Raw genomic sequence first — 19,593 nt, 5'->3', positions numbered from 1 at the left:
GCACGGCAGCTGCACGCGCAGTCTTAGAACGAAGCCGTCAGCGCATCGAAGCACGCCAGCGCGGCCGCACAGCCGTCGCACGGCACCACGCTCACGGAGGACAGGCCGGCCATGCGGTAGTCGCCGCTGCTCTGCAGCACCCGGCCGCCGGCACGGTTGCACTGCACCGACACGACGCCGCTCGTGATCGCCGGCCCGGAGACAAGCGTCGCGCCGGCGGCAGTGCAGCGCGCAATCGACACGGTGCCGCCGCTCAGCGTCACACCCGACAGCGACGCCACCGACGACGCCTCGCCCACCGCCCACACGTCGCGCAGCTCCAGCCACCCGCCGGCACTCACCGTCCCACCGTCGCAGCGCACCAGCGACGACGCAACAGACCCCTCGACGCCCACGAAGCGCAGCACCGAATCAAACACCGCGAGACGCTCGCCAAGCACAAGGCCGCCGCCGCTGCTCACAACAGAGACGTTCGTCACGGAAAACACCGAGTGGCTCCGCAGACTGAGAATCGACGAGGACGCCACATGCATCGCGGATGCGGTCGGACCGCCCGACGCCTCCAGTAAAACGCCGTCAAGCACCACCGCGCTCGACAGCAGGTCCACGTCGCCGCCAACGTACACCGCCGACCCGCCCGCGTGCAACGACCTCAGCACAGTGTTGCTCACACGCAGCTGCGTCTGCAACAGCGACGTCGCGTGCAGCACAAGCGGCGACGCCACCGTGTCCGTCAGCCCGCTCAGCTGCGAGTAGCGCATCGGCCCCGCCGTCACAATCGTCGAGTCACGGACCGTCACGTTCGTGTGTGCCGGCAGGTTGTGCACAAACACGAGCGAGCAGTAGCTCCCGGAAAGCCCGCTCACGCTCACCTCCAGGCTCCGGTCACTCGCCGGCTCGCCGCTGTAGCCCCGCACGTAGAGCTGCGCACCGCCGTCGCACACGCAGTTCCTCAATTCGATGCGCAGCGCACCGGGGAGCATCGCCGCAACGTCGAACACCACAGCCACGCCGTTCGTGACGGACACGCCGTCCATCAGCACCGTGTCCACGGCGCGGCCAACCGTGATGGCCCTGTCCACCGTACCGCCCCGCAGTCGCAGCACCACCGCATGCACCGCGGGCATCCACGCCGCCGCCGCAACCAGCGCCAACACCACAAGCAGCGCCAAAAGCACAGCCGCAAGGGCCCTGTGCCGCTCGCGGTGCCGGCTGCGCGGACACGCACCCACAGCAGACCGCATCCTCCAACCCACACAGGTATCAATAAAGCCTTCTTATTCTATCGCTCTCGCCCAGTCGACCGTAACTCCTGCTTCGCAAATCCCCTTTCTACAGATGGCGAATCCAGTGACACAATTCCGATATTTCGTTATCCCACTACTGCTAATCCTAATACTGCAAGTAATCCCTAGCACCTTGAAACGATAGTTGTGATGGTCAATCCAAAGTATCTCTATCTGCTCGGTCGGAGAAGAAAAAGACAGAAACAACAGTCACTAAACACAGTGGCACGCAGAGACATCCGGCCACAGAAAATCCCCGCCAAAGCGCAACCACCGACACAAAGAAGCACAGACGCAACCACGCAGTGACACCATCGCCCTCCCACCACCCACGCAGCCCCGCACAGCCACCATGCAGAGTGGTGGGATCCCGGCAAAAAGACGCATGACCATTGGCGCCGCTCCTGCTACCGAATGGCCACATCACAGAGCAATCCCGATGCCGTGGACGACACACAAGAGCCGAGACAGACCCACGTGGCAGCGTTGCAACCGCCAGCCATCGAGCGAGTAAGAGAAGGTGTTATTGGTGACGCGGAATAGGGGTGGAGGATTCGCCAGTTGCCAGCAGTCAGAGTGTCGTTTTTCGCTCACGTGGGTCGGCATTGCGCAACAAACAGCGGCACCCTACGCGCACTGCATTACACAAGGAAGGGATGAAGAAGCACGGCGGCAGAACTCAGTCACAGAAAACAAGAGCCCAAATCAATTGCACGCTCCGATTGACTCGCAGCCGTCCGGATGGTGGTCGCACCGCTGCCGCGAGGTGCGTGTGTCCGCAGAAAACTGCAATGATGAAGAAAGGGGACAGAGACGCAGTGCGGTCCTCATCTATCTCGGTTGGATGTGACACCGATAACGTCATCTCGCCAGATTGCCTGCAGCAAAGGCCGTCGCATTCAGCAGCGATCGGTGCCTTCCTTCTCCCACTGGGGCGCCACTCCACCAACGCCGTCGCTCACCTCCTCCCCCACCAACACAACGAGGGAGCAACAGCGGACGATGCGGCGCGTGCGACGAGCACGCAGTCGCAATGACCAAACAAAACAGGGGTGCACAGAGCACTTTATCCAAATCCTCGGCCATCACACTTTTTAGAAAGAAGAAGGAAGGGAGACATGCCGACAGAACCGTCAGTTTCATTCCTGCCTCTGGTTGGAACACAACACAACAATAAGACAAAGGCCAGGCGCACACCAATGCGGGCAAGCACACACACACATCGTCGTGACGCCGTCGGTGCGCGCACAAGGAGAAGAATGCTGCGCCCCACGGCAGACACGGCTCGCACAGTGCACACGCCGCAAAACAGCATCCAAAAAACAAACGCACACACCGCCAGCAGTCACCTACCGTGGACGAGGAGGAACAACACACAGCCTCCGCCTCCAGCTCAATCCCACGGCCAACGGGATACGGCCACAGCCCCGCAGCCAGCACACAACGCACGCGGAGCAAGCAATCACCCAAAGAGCCACACGCGGAAACGGATCCTCACCCATCCATGACGCGGCGCCTCACTCCACGCGGTCACACGAAGCGCACTGTTTCCTCAATAGAACTTATGCCTCGTCCATCCCTTAAAGATGCTTCCTTTAATGATGGGACTTAGAACACCACAGAAAAAAAGTGAAAGACGCAGTCATACTGCAACAATGCCAGCCACAATCATCCTCCAACTAAGGTGCAATTCTCCAATTATGCCTCGTATGCACGAACAAGTAACATACTATACGAAAATCACCCAATGTTTTTCACCAAAAACCAAGCAACCCCATGCCCTCCCTAATTTCTTCGGTCACTGCTACGATCAATAGCGTTGGACATTTTGGCATTCGTGTGCGGTGCCACCGCCTGGTGCTGGTGCACCTGCAGCGTATGCACACATAAGCATCCAAAAATATATAAATCCAAAAGTGTTTTTTTTACTAAATCAAAGCTGCCCCATTCCCCAATTTGTTCTCCTATTTCCGTGGTTCTTCCTCACTTCGGAGAGCTGCATATCCGCTAAAGTCCCCGGATGATATTGACACTTGGTACTGGCGCACCTTTTCCTTCCAGGACCCCGTCATTTCACGGCCTTCATCGTCGCTCACATTATCGGAATTGTCGACACCACATCTCTGCCAGTCATTCATCGGCGTGCTGCACGTAAATCATCTCCCACGACATGTCTCGGGATAAATTCCTCCCAACCACTAAAATATGCCGCCAGGCACTCAGTGAACTGCCTCACAGTGCTGGTTATCGTGTGATGCCCACCCGCCGTAGCCATCCGCAGCCCAGCCAGCGTCTTCCGTCGTGACTCCACAAAGAAAAAAAGGGGTCCACCAGTGGGAATTTCCCAACCGCCGGTGTGCACAGCAGCCGATACTTCAAATTTTCCCTCTCAGAAGAATTCTTCAATGAAACCAATCCATATGAATCGTTGGGGTGCCCTTGAGGTTTAACGTTGGCACTGCGTACTGTCCTCCACAACTTGCTGATGGCTTCAGCTCAAGGTCCTCTACTAATGCACTGGCAAACTCCCCCAAAAAATGAACACTCGCAAGCCAAACCCTCTCATACATTCAGACAAAAGAGTATTCGTCTTCCCCAATACCAGCAACAAAAAAAATATCTTTCTCACTCATCACGTTTCCCAAAATAGTGCGTTATTCGACGCCCGAGGCAAAGCGATATCGGTGCGTTAAGAAATCCCTCAGCACCGACCTCTCCTCTTGCTCGGACAACCCTCACGAGCTTTTGAGACGGATTCTCAGAATACCACAGTCTCAGTCCACGAGGTATAAAGTGCCTTTCACCATCCCGAGACTGGACCCCATCCAAGGATTCCTCAGTGGCAGCAGAGTGTACAATGAACTTCTTCGCATCAAAGATGTAAAGTGGAATCGGCCCCACTTTATCCATGCGTCCTTTGACCATCCTCCAGTATTCCGCTTGCTCATCAGTAGTCCCATCGCGATTCATCCAGGCGCACACCGCCTTCACATCCATCCCGTCGGAGCAATTCACGATGATTCGCTCGGCGTTTGCTTGCGTCTTCCATTCACCATAGTTGCGCACGTTTGGGGATGCCACCACAATCATGCCCATTCATCAAAAACCGCAGAACCTTTCTCTGGCGGTGTTCCTTTCTCTGTCACATCGTAGATAATGTACCCCCTTCATCTTCAAATGCCACAAATCATACAAAAAGTCCTGGGATATTTTTCTACCCACGTACCTTGTCACCGTCTTGGTGGTCTTGTCAAACACATACGTCGTGCTTCCACCAAAACTGTACGCAACCACTTGGAGTTTCTCGACATCGTAGTGCAGCAGCTGGTAGAGGAGGTACGAGCCGGCAGCCATCGACTTCCCGATCTCGGGCATCCCAATCAACACACGTCGCCCAGACGTAAAGTAGACCCCAGGAAGACTGTTGAACCACTCGGTGAGATCGCCCCCTGACGATCTGCCACACTCGCTCCACCTCACAGTTCACATGGCAGTCACGAGTGGATTACTCCCCACCCACCTAAAGAGTACGGCCATCCCTTGTCCGAGGTGAGCACCAGCAGCCTGAGACTTGCTGCACCGGATTGCTCCACACCGTCATCCTTTTCGAGAGTGTCGCCAACTGCCCTGCACGTCCATTACTGCGGTGGTTCCCCCTCCCTCACATCCATTCCCGTCCCCTCGCCGCCAGGAACTTCCATGACATGATGACACCTCGCACCGTACACAGACGCGCACAATCCCCTAAGTTTTATCGGTGCACTCGACTTCTTTGGGTTTCTCGCTTCCTCAAGGGCTGCATTCAAGAAACCTTTTGGTGACTACATGAACATTTGCTTTTACCTCCGCAGCCGCCACCAACCACTTCAGTAGATTGTCCACACCTTTCTCGTACAGCCTGTGTACATCTTCCTCCATATCCATTTCATCCCTCACAGCCCTCTCCATCCTTACATAACGATCCGATGCCTGTATTTCTTTCAATACTCCCGCATCGCAAATATACTTCTTGGAGTCCTCAAAAAACTCCTTCAGCAAAGACATCCCGATTGGCGTCCATAGCGCCCCTGCCGTCCAATTCCATCGCAAGAAAGTCATTCAGCCTCATTTTATTTACGTGAACCCTTCCTTCAAACACCGCATCATCACTGCTAGTGTGAATGGTAATTCCCAGTTCTTGTCGTTCTCGCCTTGCCCTTTCCTCCGCCTCCCGCCGCTTTCCTCTCAGTACCCGAAAAAAGGCTGTGTTTATTTGTGCCCTTGCAAGAGGAGTGGCCGTATCTTTTTTTTTAAGTCCCTCCATTCCCTGAGAGTGACAATAAATTCTTTTTTAGGCTTATTTGAAGCCCCCAATAGCATGTAAAACTCCTCACGCTCTTTTTCCAGCTCTTGATATTATGGCCGCAATGCCTTTATTGTCCTCAATAACACTTCGTCTTGAACGAACTCATTGGGGCTAATTAAAAGCTCTTTCATATAGACTTTCTCATTGAATTCCACAACGCCCCTGTCGTCAAAATAATTCCAAAGGAAATCATTCAGCCACGTTTTGGTGATGCGCTCCTTTCCCTCCAGCAGCACTCTTTCCACCCGACGGTCAAAAGTCCACTTTGGTCGCCCTTTACTCCCCGCCACATGTCGAGTCGCAGCGTCGAAACCATCACCAGAGCCGCTGCGAGGCGCCACCACAACACCCGTGTGGTGAAGCATCCCACTCGCACCGCCCAACTGCGGCCAACAGGCGCCGCTGGCTCCAAAGGACAGTCGCGGCTGTTTCGTCCCGCAGTCCCAATGACGTTGGGCGTGGCACTCGCACGGCTCGGTGGTCGGTGCGCCACGCAGCCGCACTGCAAAGCATGTCGGTGAAGCAGTCGAGGCCCACAGCCCCCGCAGCAACACGAGGCGCAACCAACCCCAACACCGCCACATTATCGACCTTTTTTATTTTGTTTTATTCACGTTGTCGGTCTGTTTGCCTCATCACCGACACCAAAAATAAGTGCGCACCTCCACAGAAGGGAAGGAACAAAGAGAAAAGGAGGCACGATCCCACCGTCCCGCCGCGGGCCAACACTCTCTTCTACCCACCACCATTGCCGCGCATGAGACCGCACTCACATCGCAGAGGAAGCACCACAATGTGCACCGCACCATCGTGCAGTGAACGATGGGCGAGACGCGGCCAGGCATCGCCCCGCTCCATTTTCCCACCCTTAAGTCTTGCATGCCCGCAAAAAGCAGCAAACAGAATCAGAGTGCACACAAACCGAATCATCCCCTCACTCGCTGAAGCACAGTATTCGCATGGAGTGGCATTTGAACACACCAGCAATAGCAGGCCGCATGCAATTTACCTGCCAACCCTGCAAAGAGACACAACAACTCTGCGGAGTAAAAGTGGCAGCCCCTCGGTGCTGCCCGCAGTTCACATGGCAGGAAGAATTCCACGCACGCATAGTTCCGGATCCCTCGCTGTTTGAGTGCACAACAGAACATGTGAAAAAAATACCTGCGCGCAAGATGACGTTTAAATACGTAAAAAACCCAGCCTGCTTTCTCCGATGGCGTTGGCAAGCAGTCCCACACAATCCAATCAAAGTGACACGCCGGACAGAATGGCGTCCGTCAATCAATAGAAAAATGCGACACTAAAAAGGAGCAGAGAAGAGGTGGTGCATGCGATTGCCAGTGACGACTGTGAGCAAACCCGCCAGCACCAACTGAGTTGCCGAGGAGCACGTTTGTGTAGAACTGGACGTCAGGCAGAGAGGACAAATAAAACAAAAGGGCAGCAAACCCTCTCGTTCAATGTCTCCTGACCGCGACACCAGAGTCAAAACACCATGGACGATAAGAGCGGCAACGCCTTCTCCAAAACATCTTGTCAAGAGGCCGCAGGACCTCAGGAAGAGAGGAAGGCAGCGGCGGCAGCCACATCGGGGGAGGCAATAAAACGGCTGGCAGGCACCTTCACGTCGAAGCGCACACCACATCCGAGTGGGCTGGGAGCACAGATCGAACCGCTCGGAAACACACGCATCAAATACGCAAAACAAAGTCGCGTTGAATCCACAGGAACTCCCCGCCCAAAACAAATTTAAAAAGTGGCGTTTTTCAGGGGGGAATCCGCTTTTCCGACGACGGCACGGACGCCTCGCAGGAATTTCTTGCAAATCTCCCTTCGCAGGTCCGCAAGAAAACGCAGCGGAATAAAAAGAGAGCGCGACGACGCAATAACAATAATCCTCCTAACGGACCAGGTGGCAGGCCGCCCTCGCGCAAGTGGAAAAAACACAACTTCACTCCGGTCTTGTCGTGGTGGTCGTCTCGCAACATTTTTTTCATTTTCCCCGCAGTCCACATTCCCCTCCCACAAATCATTTGTTCGGGCCATGTTCCTGCAGCCAAACATCGCGCTGCTGGATCCCGCGGCACAGTCCTCGGCACAGAAGTGAGGGGAGGAAGAGGGACCGCAGAAGGTGCGAGCAAATCCAAATTCGGTGGCGGTCGCTGCAGCGAAGATTGACGTCCCACGCGGTGTCCCTTTTCTAGGTCCGGTCCTCGCCGTGCCATGCTCTCAGCGTGCGGTGCGCCGGCCGCTCCAAACATCCACACGTGCTTGCGTCTCACCGTCGCTCCCAGCCCCGTTCGTTGGCTGCATCAGGGAGTCGCCATCCGGAGACGGGCATAAGGACGTTGCATCCAACAAAACCTTCAGAGGCACCCGGTGGGCCAACGACGACCATCACTGCGGGGGGTGTGGTCCTTCCGCCGCTCACTTCAAATCGCACTTCTACGCCTCCTCGAGCAGCAGCAGCAGCATAAATACACCGGTCCACCAGAGGCCGTCGCCAGCCATTGCAGGAAGACCACTGTGCCTCAGTGCTATGAAGCCCGAATTGCATTGACGGGCCACTTCGGAAAATCCTGTCGCATCCTCCCCCAATTATGCGGAAACACATCCGTCGTGCATGTGGCCACCGCAGCCAAATGAATCTGGTCCAAATACCCTCCAAATCAAATTCCCCTTTCCTCAAGCCATTCCTTCATTCCATACGCCCTGACCCTCATCCGCACGTGCTCACTCACACAAACCGCCATCGACAGATGGCGGCCGCCCAACGCTCCGAAAAAACATGCCCAGCACGCACGCGCATAACAAATGACATGCGCAAACGCACGGCACAACGGCGGAGAAGCGCACACCAAAGGAAGCGGCCCTCCACAGCAGTCGCAGCCCACCGCGCGCATCACACCCGCAGGAAGAGTGACTCGCGGTGCGCGCTCCCTCTCTCCTCCTTCCCTTCCTGCCCACGGAGGAAGCAGCAGTCACCCGCAACCGCCAGCACACGCTACAAAATAAGCATCCAAATCGAATGAAATGTGCATTTTGTGCGTGCATGTGGTTGTGTGTGCCTGCAGACACACGAAGCAAATAAGTGAAAACAGAAGCAGAGCATGTGAAGGAGCGCACAAACAAAAATGTACAGCAGAGGTGCATGGCAGAAGTAAAGAGAAAAACGCTGCTCAAGCTCATGATATTGAACTTCAGACAAAGCAGCGGCAATTCATACAAGAATTATTAGAATAAATAAAAAATTCATCTTCACCCTTCCACACCTCACACTTTGGAAAAAAGAAAAAAAACAAAAAAAGTCGTCCTCTATTACAGCTATACCCAAATAATAATAAAAAGAAAAAGAAAAAAAAACCACAAAACTCCACCCAACCACCATGTTGCTCCAGAAACTGTCTGCATATTTTGTCCGAAAATAAAATTAAAAAGATATTTAAATGTCATTCAACGTCTGACCCTCCATGTGTGTCCGCACATCGTTTATATTTCATGGGGTCATCTGCGTGTTGCTGCTCCCCTCAGCCCTCTCATCGGCGCGTGAGTGCGGCCTGCAGAGCTCAGTCACTCGTGTGTGTGGGGGGACTGAGAGAAGCACGCAGACATGACGGGAGTCGCGTCACCCCATCGGAAGAGTGAGTGCAGCAAAAAAAAAGAAAAATCATCGAAGGGAAGAGAAATGCTGACGGGACTGCCGGCGCATGAAATGCACGCGCAAAAAAACACACACAGTGAGAAAGTCAAAGAGAGCTAGCAAAATCCTAAAATCACGGCGGCAGGGTGTGGCTGTGTGTGTGGCGCTGCGGGTGTCTGCCCGCCCTGGCCGCAAAAAAGAAAACAAAACAAGAGGGAAAGAAATGTGTGCTCCGCCCCACCGTCCCTCGTCGCACGCCCACACGTCACGGCTCCCTCAGCGCGCCGTTCGTCGCGGCCCCTCCTCATGCGTGCAGCAGGCGAGGCGCACAGGGCCGTCGACATGAGCGTGTCGGTGGGTGTGCGAGTGGAGCAGTTGGGCGGGAAACACACGGCACCCCTCACAGGAAGAGTGCAGAAGAAACAAAAGAGGGAAGAGTAGAAAAGAAAAAAAAAACGTCCATAGTGATTGCCCCGGGAAGAAGAAAAAAAAGAATGGGGGATGGAGGAAATTTAAAAAACGAATTTAAAAAAATGAAAAAAATTCAAGCATAAAAAAAAAAGTAAACAACACACACAAAAAAAAAAAAGAATTTTATGAGGAAAATTTGTTCCTATGGGAATAGTATTTCTGTGCTCGGGAGGGCGCAATTGTCCCACGCGGCAGCCAGTCACGCCTCACAGAGCCGCAAACCCCCACAGTCCCAACAGAAGCAAAAGCAGCGATGGCAGCAGTCCGCTCCCAGCAGAATTCAAGCTCACCTCTGGCACAACAAATTGTACGCCCTCAGTCCAAGAGGTATTCCTCTTTGCCGCTCCACCCTCACTCACTTCTTCAACCGCATGGGGGTCCAATGTCATGGGCACCGCTGAAGCTGCGGAATTTTTCTCTGGGCCAGGTACAGCAGGTGCGACAGGTTTAGGAGCAATTTTCACTTGTTTTTCTGGAGCTCCCGTCAAAACGGGGACCCTGTCCTTGATTGCAGTCATCTCAGTGGGATTCAGTGGGCGGTTGTACAGAAAGACGTTCGTCACCGTCACAGGAGAGTTGTGCATTTCGCACGCGCCAAAGCAAAAGTATGCGAGCTCAAGTGGCCTCTCACCTGTTAACAGCGTTTCCTCTTCCCCCAGCGACTCACCATCAATGTACACAGAGGCCATTTTACCTTGCAGCATGAGTGCCACTTGGTATTCTTTCTTCGGCTCCCAAGTGCCACTTTTTATTGTTATCTTGTCATTGAACATCGTCATCCACTTTTTATCCGCGGTATACAAGATTCCCATGGTACGATTGAAATTGGTGTCACCCAACGTCGCACCCAGAAGAGGAGTGTTCTCACTCGGAGCCTCTTCGATGGTCACCGACGCCACAAGTGTGAAGTTGCGGCTCAAGAATACATGACGCACATTATCACCCCGAGTGTTCACAAGCCACATTACCCCGGAGTCAGGCTCCGTCAATTTCAAACCATCCTCGACCTTCTTTGCGTTAGTCACCGTTGCATTCAGGCAAAGGTACTCGTCGCTCCACGTGTCGTTGTTGGCCGCATCGGACAAAACTGCCACCAGACCCGCCGTGGGTATTGACAACTTGGAGAAGAAAACGTCCTTTTGCGACCAAGTACTGAGGACGGACTCGATTTTCTTCAGCTCCTCAGTCAGGCGGGAAAGTGAAATGGCACTTCCCTTATCGTTGTCCCTCTGTTGTAAAAGATGCAAATTGCCATCCGAGTACAGCAGGCTGCTGGCGAACTCCCACCTCACAGCATTCTCCGTAGCAACCGGTCCAAGAGAAAAAGAGCGGTTGTTGTCCGTGACCCAAAGGTAGAGCGCAGTGGCCCTTTTCTCCCCCGAGGTGTACCCTCTCTGAATGTACAGCATGACCTTCCTGCCCTCAATGGTCGCGGTGATGAGAGCCTCCACATGCAGGCTTCCTTTCTTGGAGTCTCCTGGTTGGGGTTTGGTCCACACGCCTGAGAGTGTTCTGACAGCCTCCGTCCACGTTGTCCCCATGTCACGCGACTCGTACACCCTCTGGCCATCCTCGCAGTCAACAATCATGAGAAGTGATCCCTCCCACTCGGTGATGCGGGGTCTAAGGCATTTCGCAGGGGAAACACCCGTTGAGAGCGACCATTTTTCGCCGTCGTCCGTCGAGTAAATGATCATGGAGTAAACGTCACCATTTCCGCTCTTCGCCATCAGAGAAAACACAAGCGTGCCATCCTCCATCAGAACACCTGAGTCACCAGAAGCAATGCACTCCGTCGAGTTAACTTTATGAGCAGCTAAAGTAGTCTTGTTGAACGGAGACTTGATTTCGCCCCATGTGATCCATCCACTTGGCCCTTCGCCCGCAGAAGGCTTCGTGACTTCACCCACAACCAGTTTTAGTTCGAATCTGCCCTCTTTCCAATTCCCACGACTTTCATTGTGCACATCAACGCTTCCCGCAAGAAGAAACACCTTATTGCCCTTCGTCGTTGTTGTTGGATTGAGTAAAATACCCACACGATTATTTGCTCCATCCGTTGTACCAAGCACGGTGTGTGGCTTCCATGTACTTTCCCTCACCTTGCCAGCGAGAGTGGACCAATCCCACGAAGAGTCGATGTACTCCGCAACAACATCAGAAGAAAAGTGCTTAATTAATACATCATCAGTGTCATAGTGGCCATACACGTAACCTTCGGCAAAAGCAGCAATTACTCCACCAGCACTGACAAGAGAAGGTGCAAAAAACGAATTCCACTTCGTCCCCGAAGTACCTCCACCTTCCGGCAGCACCGGCGTCGTCTGCGGCACTAATAGATCGACCCATTGCAGCTCCTGAACACTTCTTAAATCACTGTTGCCATCATTCTCCTTTGCAGGCGTAGCTCCACAGGTGGCGCAGCACATCGTCGTGACGAGGAGCAGCAGCATCGCGAAATTAAACACACGCCGTGACATGTTGGTCCTCTGCGGCTCACTCTCTCTTCCCTCCCTCCTCCTTCCGCAGGATCCGGTCACGCGGCGACGGTTGTGTGTGCGGGGTGCCTTGACAGCTGCAGCAACACGTGAAAGCATATAAATATGTGTGTGTGTGTGCTGTTGGTCCTTTCAGAGCCTTCGAATTTCACGGTAGCAAGTAGCGCTTTTTTGCTTTCTTTAGTAGCGTGTCTGTGTTCAAGAAGTGGAGAGTACAGCAGCAACAGCGGCAATACACCAGAAAGGTCAGTGAGGAGCAGAGCAGAGCACCCACGCAGAGAGCAGGAGAGAAGAAAACCCGAAAGGGACGGCACGGAGGACCATCGCCCACAGAAAAGAGCAGCAACACGGCAAGTCACGGCGGGCCGTCGGTGTGTGCGGGCCAGCCCTCACGCGGTGCAACACGCCACACCCAACAGGGAATGACAGACAGACAGGCGGAGGGAGAGAGATGAAAGGATGCCGTCAAGAGGCACTCACAATCAACATGGCCCGTGAGCATGCGGCCACTCCACGCAGGAACACAGGAGAAAAGGGTGAGAAGGAAAAAAAGCAAGAAGTAGCACAAAGCACACAAAACAAACAAATTATAATCGGGAAAAGCACCGCCACAGCCCTCGTCCTGGCCAGCGACTCCACACCAGCCCTCACACACACACACACACACACACACAATCGCAGTGCTGTCAGTCCGCGGGTGAGAAGATTCGGCCCTTAAAAACAAACGCACACACCGCCAGCAGTCACCTACCGTGGACGAGGAGGAACAACACACAGCCTCCGCCTCCAGCTCAATCCCACGGCCAACGGGATACGGCCACAGCCCCGCAGCCAGCACACAACGCACGCGGAGCAAGCAATCACCCAAAGAGCCACATGCGGAAACGGATCCTCACCCATCCATGACGCGGCGCCTCACTCCACGCGGTCACACGAAGCGCACTGTTTCCTCAATAGAACTTATGCCTCGTCCATCCCTTAAAGATGCTTCCTTTAATGATGGGGCTTAGAACACCATAGAAGAAAATGGACAACGCAGTCATACTGCAACAATGCCAGCCACAATCATCCTCCAACTAAGGCGCAATTCTCCAATTATGCCTCGTATGCACGAACAAGTAACATACCATAAGAAAATCACCCAATGTTTTTCACCAAAAACCAAGCAACCCCATGCCCTCCCTAATTTCTTCGGCCACCGCTACGAACAATAGCGTTGGACATTTTGGCATTCGTGTGCGGTGCCACCGCCTGGTGCTGGTGCACCTGCAGCGTATGCACACATAAGCATCCAAAAATATATATATCCAAAAGTGTTTTTTTTTACTAAATCAAAGCTGCCCCATTCCCCAATTTGCTCTCCTATTTCCGTGGTTATTCCTCACTTCGGAGAGCTGCATATCCGCTAAAGTCCCCGGATGATATTGACACTTGGTACTGGCGCACCTTTTCCTTCCAGGACCCCGTCATTTCACGGCTTTCATCGTCGCTCACATTATCGGAATTGTCGACACCACATCTCTGCCAGTCATTCATCGACGTGCTGTCTGCGTGCTGCACATAAATCATCTCCCACGACATGTCTCGGGATAAATTCCTCCCAACCACTAAAATATGCCGCCAGGCACTCAGTGAACTGCCTCACAGTGCTGGTTATCGTGTGATGCCCACCCGCCGTAGCCATCCGCAGCCCAGCCAGCGTCTTCCGTCGTGACTCCACAAAGAAAAAAAGGGGTCCACCAGTGGAAAGTTCCCAACCGCCGGTGTGCACAGCAGCCGATACTTCAAATTTTCCCTCTCAGAAGAATTCTTCAATGAAACCAATCCATATGAATCGTTGGGGTGCCCTTGAGGTTTAACGTTGGCACTGCGTACTGTCCTCCACAACTTGCTGATGGCTTCAGCTCAAGGTCCTCTGCTAATGCACTGGCAAACTCCCCAAAAAATGAACACTCGCAAGCCAAACCCTCTCATACATTCAGACAAAAGAGTATTCGTCTTCCCCAATACCAGCAACAAAAAAAAAATATCTTTCTCACTCATCACGTTTCCCAAAATAGTGCGTTATTCGACGCCCGAGGCAAAGCGATATCGGTGCGTTAAGAAACCCCTCAGCACCGACCTCTCCTCTTGCTCGGACAACCCTCACGAGCTTTTGAGACGGATTCTCAGAATACCACAGTCTCAGTCCACCAGGTATAAAGTGCCTTTCACCATCCCGAGACTGGACCCCATCCAAGGATTCCTCAGTGGCAGCAGAGTGTGCAATGAACTTCTTCGCATCAAAGATGTAACGTGGAATCGGCCCCACTTTATCCATGCGTCCTTTGACCATCCTCCAGTATTCCGCTTGCTCATCAGTAGTCCCATCGCGATTCATCCAGGCGCACACCGCCTTCACATCCATCCCGTCGGAGCAATTCACAATGATTCGCTCGGCGTTTGCTTGCGTCTCCCATTCACCATAGTTGCGCACGTTTGGGGATGCCACCACAATCATGCCCATTCATCAAAAACCGCAGAATCTTTCTCTGGCGGTGTTCCTTTCTCTGTCACATCGTAGATAATGTACCCCCTTCATCTTCAAATGCCACAAATCATACAAAAAGTCCTGGGATATTTTTCTACCCACGTATCTTGTCACCGTCTGGATGGTCTTGTCAAACACATACGTCGTGCTTCCACCAAAACAGCGGACTACCACTTGGAGTTTCTCGACATCGTAGTGCAGCAGCTGGTAGAGAAGGTACGAGCCGGCAGCCATCGACTTCCCGATCTCGGGCATCCCAATCAACACACGCCGCCCAGACGTAAAGTAGACCCCAGGAAGACTGTTGAACCACTCGGTGAGATCGCCCCCTGACGATCCGCCACACTCGCTCCACCTCACAGTTCACATGGCAGTCACGAGTGGATTACTCCCCACCCACCTAAAGAGTACGGCCACCCCTTGTCCGAGGTGAGCACCATCAGCCTGAGACTTGCTGCACCGGATTGCTCCACACCGTCATTCTTTTCGAGAGTGTCGCCAACTGCCCTGCACGTCCATTACTGCGGTGGTTCCCCCTCCCTCACATCCTTTCCCGTCCCCTCGCCGCCAGGAACTTCCACACAATGATGCCACCTCGCACCGTACACAGACGCGCACAGTCCCCTCAGTTTTATCGGTGCGCTCGACTTCTTTGGGTTCCTCGCCCCCTCGGCGGCTGCATCCAAAACTGTTTGGTGACTTCATGGACAGTTGCTTTTACTGCTGCTGCAGCTTCTCAACACGTCAGTAGACTGTCCACACAATGACCATGAATCCTGCGTACACCTTCCTCCAAATCCATCCCATCCCTTACAGCCCTCTCCATCCTCACGTAGCAATCCGATGTCTTTATTTCGTTCAATGCCCCCGCACCGTGGATATGCCTCGCAGGGTCCCCTGAAAAACTCCTCCAGCAAGACATTCCCATTGTTGTCCGCAACGCCCCTGCCGTCCAATTCCGTCGTAAGAACATCATGCAGCTTCATTTCCTTGTAGCAAAACCTCCCTTCAAACAGTACATCTTTGATATTAGTGGATACGGTAAATTTTTTCGCTGCTCCAAGTCTCGCTGTACCACGTCAGGAGCTGCATCGAGTTTCCCATTGCAAGAGAAGTGACCGTATCCTTCCATTCGAAGCCTCTCCACTGATGAGGAAAGAACACGCCTTCCTCAAGTTTGTCTCTAGCCTCCAATAGTCTTTTCCTCCCATCCAGCTCTTGGTATGACGGCAATGCCGTTATTATGCGTAACCACCTTTCGCCTCGGATATACATCTCGGGACACTGAGCAAACACCTCCATCGTCACATTGTATCTTTCACCAACGACCGCCATGGAGCCAACATAACTCCAAAGGAAATCATTGAGCCTCATTTTGGTGCTGAGAGTGTATCCGTCCAGCAGTACATCTTCCACCCGACTGTCAACAGTCCGCTGCGGTTGCCCTTTACTCCCCGCCACATGTCGAGTCGCAGCGTCGGAACCATCACCAGAGCCGCTGCGAGGCGCCACCACAACGCCCGTGCGGCGAAGCATCCCACTCGCACCGCCCAACTGCGGCCAACAGGTGCCGCTGGCTCCAAAGGACAGTCGCGGCTGTTTCGTCCCGCAGTCCCAGTGGCGTTGCGCGCGGCACTCGCACGGCGGAGTGGTCGGTGCGCCACGCAGCCGCACTGCAAAGCATGTCGGCGAAGCAGTCGAGGTCCACAGCCCCCGCAGCAACGCAACGTGCAATCGGCAACAACACCGCCACATTATCGCAATTTTTATTTATTCAAGTGGCCTCTCTGTTTGCCCTATCCCTGACAATAAAAATAAGTGCACGCCTTCACAGAAGGAGGGGAGGGAAAAACGAAGGCACGATCCCACCGTCCCGCCGCGGGCCAACACTCTCCTCCACCCACCGCCATCGCCGCACAGGAGACCGCAGTCACATCGCAGAGGAAGCACCACAATGTGCACCGCAAAATCGTGCACTGAACGTTGGGCGAGACGCGGCCAGGCATCGCCCCGCTCCATTTTCCCACCCTTAAGTCTTGCATGCCCGCAAAAAGCAGCAAACAGAATCAGAGTGCACACAAACCGAATCATCCCCCTCACTCGCTGAAGCACAGTATTCGCATGGAGTGACATTTGAACACACCAGCAATAGCAGGCCGCATGCAATTTACCTGCCAACCCTGCAAAGAGACACAACAACTCTACGGAGTAAAAGTGACAGCCCCTCGGTGTTGCCCGCAGTTCACATGGCAGGACAAATTACACGCACGCATGGTTCCGGATCCCTCGCTGTTTGAGTGCACATCAACAGAACAAGCAAAAAACACGTGCGCACAAGATGGCATTTAATCACACAAAATCATCAGCCCTCTGGCTCAGCCGGCCACCTCAACGTGGTGCCAGGGTCTAGTACTCTTTGCCAGAGAGGAGTCTAAGTGCCTGCTGTCCACGCTTCAAGTCCGATGAGTACTTGTTACTTGGTTTTACGGGCCGGAAGGGCACATGATGCAGCCAGTTGTAATGGCTGCCCGCAGGGTAAGGTTATCCTTGCTGCTGTATTCCATCGTACGCTTACCAGAGCTGCACATTGGAGGTGTAGTTACTACGACTGGTACGAGCAGAAAAAAGTCGTCAGCCTGTTTTGTCCGATGGCGCTAGAGAGCAATCCCACACAATCCAATCGAAGCAACACGCCGGACAAAATGTTGTCAGTTAATAATAAATAAACAAGTAATTGCGCCAACACAAAAAAAAAAGCAGCTGGATTTCGATTTGCACCCCACTTCTGGGCAACAGTGGCATGAGAGTGTGTACGTGTGCAAGACCTTTCGTGGGACGGTGCTGCCCAATCCCTCCATGCCCTGGCACAAAAGGGGCAACGGAAAAACGAAGAGCACACTCTCCAGAAAAGGAGCGACGGTTGGGCAGTCGGCCCACGTTTCGTCTCACACGGCATCCACATGTGTGCACTCCACCTCAAATACGTACCTCCCTGGACGCCGCATACATGACGTGTGGTTTCGTCACCCGCAATGTGTTTTTCCTCCTGTAAACATCAAAAACGATGGCCATGGCGCAGCTCCACTCAGGGGAAGCACAATCGGAGCAGACACGGGTGGAAACCAGAGATCATACAAAGAAAATAATAAAAGGTAATAACTCCTCCAATCCACGGATCCGTGCAGTGTTCATCCCTCTTCTTTTGAGTGAAACCTCCTCAACAGAACAAATGCAACAGACACATGTGCAGCACAATATCCTCCTCTGTCCTGCGTTCCATCTTACTCCCCATGCGTGCAACGGCGGTGGTGTCTGCGTTAAGTCTGGGATGACTGCAAATATCAGGCACCATGCTGCGGAGAGTAGACGCTTGACGAACGTGGCCGCATTAGCGTCTCACAGGAAATAACATCAAAAAGAAAAAACATCTGCGACTCAAGCTACCCGTGTGTGGCCGTACTAAAGCGAACACTGAGACACGTGTGGAGCGACGTAAAAAAAAAAGAGGAGAGAAGGAAGAAATAATGAAACAATCCACAGAAATACATCGGTATATATATACATACACAAAGTAATACACCATTCCACATAATTCTTCGTTCTTCCACTTGTTGCTTGTTCTACACAACATCAGAAGTACAAAAAGCGACAGGCATGCCCTCCCACACAGTCATCGTGGGACAGGGGAGAGTCACTGCAGGCACCCGCACAAGAATAGAAACAATGCACAGGAAAACAGCAACAATGCCGTTGCAGAGACCGATGGGTGGCTGTGGTGCGCAGCAGCAGCGGCCCCACGCCCTCCCTCATCGACAAGCAACGCACACGTCCTAATTTCATTTAGTGAAAGCCACAGAAGAAAGTTGTCGGTTTTTTATCCCTATTTTTTTTCAAATTCGATGACCCGCAAAGCAGCCGCCATCGCAGAACACGCTCTCATTACTGAGTAAAAATCGGAATAAGAACCCCGGCCCCCGGAGAAAGCGTGCAACACACACCCGTGACACAGACGCCCCGGGCTAGCGCGATACCTCGATAATCCGTCGTTGCCAAAATCGATAAAGTAAAAACAACTCAACCAACCAAGCATTCTATAAGTAATAATGATAAATAAATATATATATATATATATATTGCCAAAAGCGTCTACGTTATACCGCATCCATGAGGAGCTTCGTACCTTCTCACCACGTGGAGGTACTGTTTGGGCAGACACCTACCAACTCGAGAAGAAACTGCGCCGACTTTCTTGAGCAGCACAAATTCAGTACTTCTCCGGCGTGAAACAATCAACCTTGCATCCTGCATTGGATGCGCGGTCGAACAGGCTCAAGGCGTCTGAGCGGGTGTCACCGGCCATGAGCTGCAACAACACCGCAGGTGATCGGTACGACGACGCAACGGTGGTGCCTGAGGCGTACGACGATGACGTCACGTCCTGCGGCTTCTGCGTCTCTTCGTCGCCATGCTCGTCATCGCACAGCAGCGCCTCCAGCCCACCACGCCGCGGCTCGCGCAGCTCCTGCCAGTGGCGGTCCTCCGCGTACCACACAACGACGCTGTACACAGTGGCCGCAAGCAGCACAGTCGTCAGCAGCAGCACGATAGCCGCGTACGCCCTCGCACCGCCGTCGCTCGGCGCAAGATGTTTGGCCGCGCTCACCAGGCACAGTGCCGCAAGGAGCACAAAGCTCGCAGTCTGCATCACCGTCAGAAAGGCCAAGCGCATCATGTTCGTGAAGGCAACCACGCCCGTGCCCGCAAGCAGCACAGCCGCCATGCAGAAGTACTGAACGTGGCAGCCTCCCCACGGGCGAGGC

General features: G+C 53.6%; 2 protein-coding genes, 1 non-coding gene and 3 pseudogenes across 3 annotated transcripts, besides 9 other annotated features; all 6 read right to left on the bottom strand.

Moving 5' to 3' along the window:
- On the bottom strand, positions 1-1,310 carry Tc00.1047053511219.90 (annotated as a pseudogene; the record flags this gene model as incomplete).
- Positions 1-9,403: a sequence feature (areas merged during assembly that could not be assigned to a particular haplotype. This can correspond to areas where the two haplotypes were merged or to regions with more than two copies in the genome that were merged during assembly.).
- On the bottom strand, positions 1,845-1,911 carry Tc00.1047053511219.70. Its single transcript, XR_008255752.1, has one exon. It is a non-coding gene; the product is annotated as a C/D small nucleolar RNA (snoRNA), TB8C3C3 (small nucleolar RNA).
- Tc00.1047053511219.60 lies at positions 3,198-5,996 on the bottom strand (annotated as a pseudogene).
- Positions 9,404-9,788: a sequence feature (areas merged during assembly that could not be assigned to a particular haplotype. This can correspond to areas where the two haplotypes were merged or to regions with more than two copies in the genome that were merged during assembly.).
- Positions 9,753-9,866: a sequence feature (T-rich).
- Positions 9,789-10,549: a sequence feature (areas merged during assembly that could not be assigned to a particular haplotype. This can correspond to areas where the two haplotypes were merged or to regions with more than two copies in the genome that were merged during assembly.).
- Tc00.1047053511219.40 (trans-sialidase, putative) lies at positions 9,952-12,342 on the bottom strand (the record flags this gene model as incomplete). The annotated part of the gene is made up of 1 exon (XM_804566.1): positions 9,952-12,342. The coding sequence occupies one exon, from the start codon at positions 12,340-12,342 to the stop codon at positions 9,952-9,954; it is 2,391 nt and encodes a 796-aa protein (XP_809659.1).
- Positions 10,550-10,649: a sequence feature (areas merged during assembly that could not be assigned to a particular haplotype. This can correspond to areas where the two haplotypes were merged or to regions with more than two copies in the genome that were merged during assembly.).
- Positions 10,650-19,593: a sequence feature (areas not merged during assembly with more than two copies in the genome that could not be assigned to a particular haplotype).
- Positions 12,892-12,917: a microsatellite.
- Positions 13,577-16,528, bottom strand: Tc00.1047053511219.20 (annotated as a pseudogene).
- Positions 17,142-17,398: a mobile genetic element.
- Positions 18,880-18,907: a microsatellite.
- Tc00.1047053511219.10 (dispersed gene family protein 1 (DGF-1), putative) lies at positions 19,038-19,593 on the bottom strand (the record flags this gene model as incomplete). Its single annotated transcript, XM_804565.1, has 1 exon — positions 19,038-19,593. A coding segment is annotated over one exon (556 nt), but the record flags the coding sequence as incomplete, so codon positions are not given.

The sequence above is a fragment of the Trypanosoma cruzi genome, genomic scaffold (assembly GCF_000209065.1).
Source record: "Trypanosoma cruzi strain CL Brener 1047053517075 genomic scaffold, whole genome shotgun sequence".
Classification (NCBI taxonomy): domain Eukaryota; phylum Euglenozoa; class Kinetoplastea; order Trypanosomatida; family Trypanosomatidae; genus Trypanosoma; species Trypanosoma cruzi.
The sequence above is the reverse complement of the archived record's forward strand: the minus strand, read 5'-3'. Positions and strand labels throughout refer to the sequence as shown.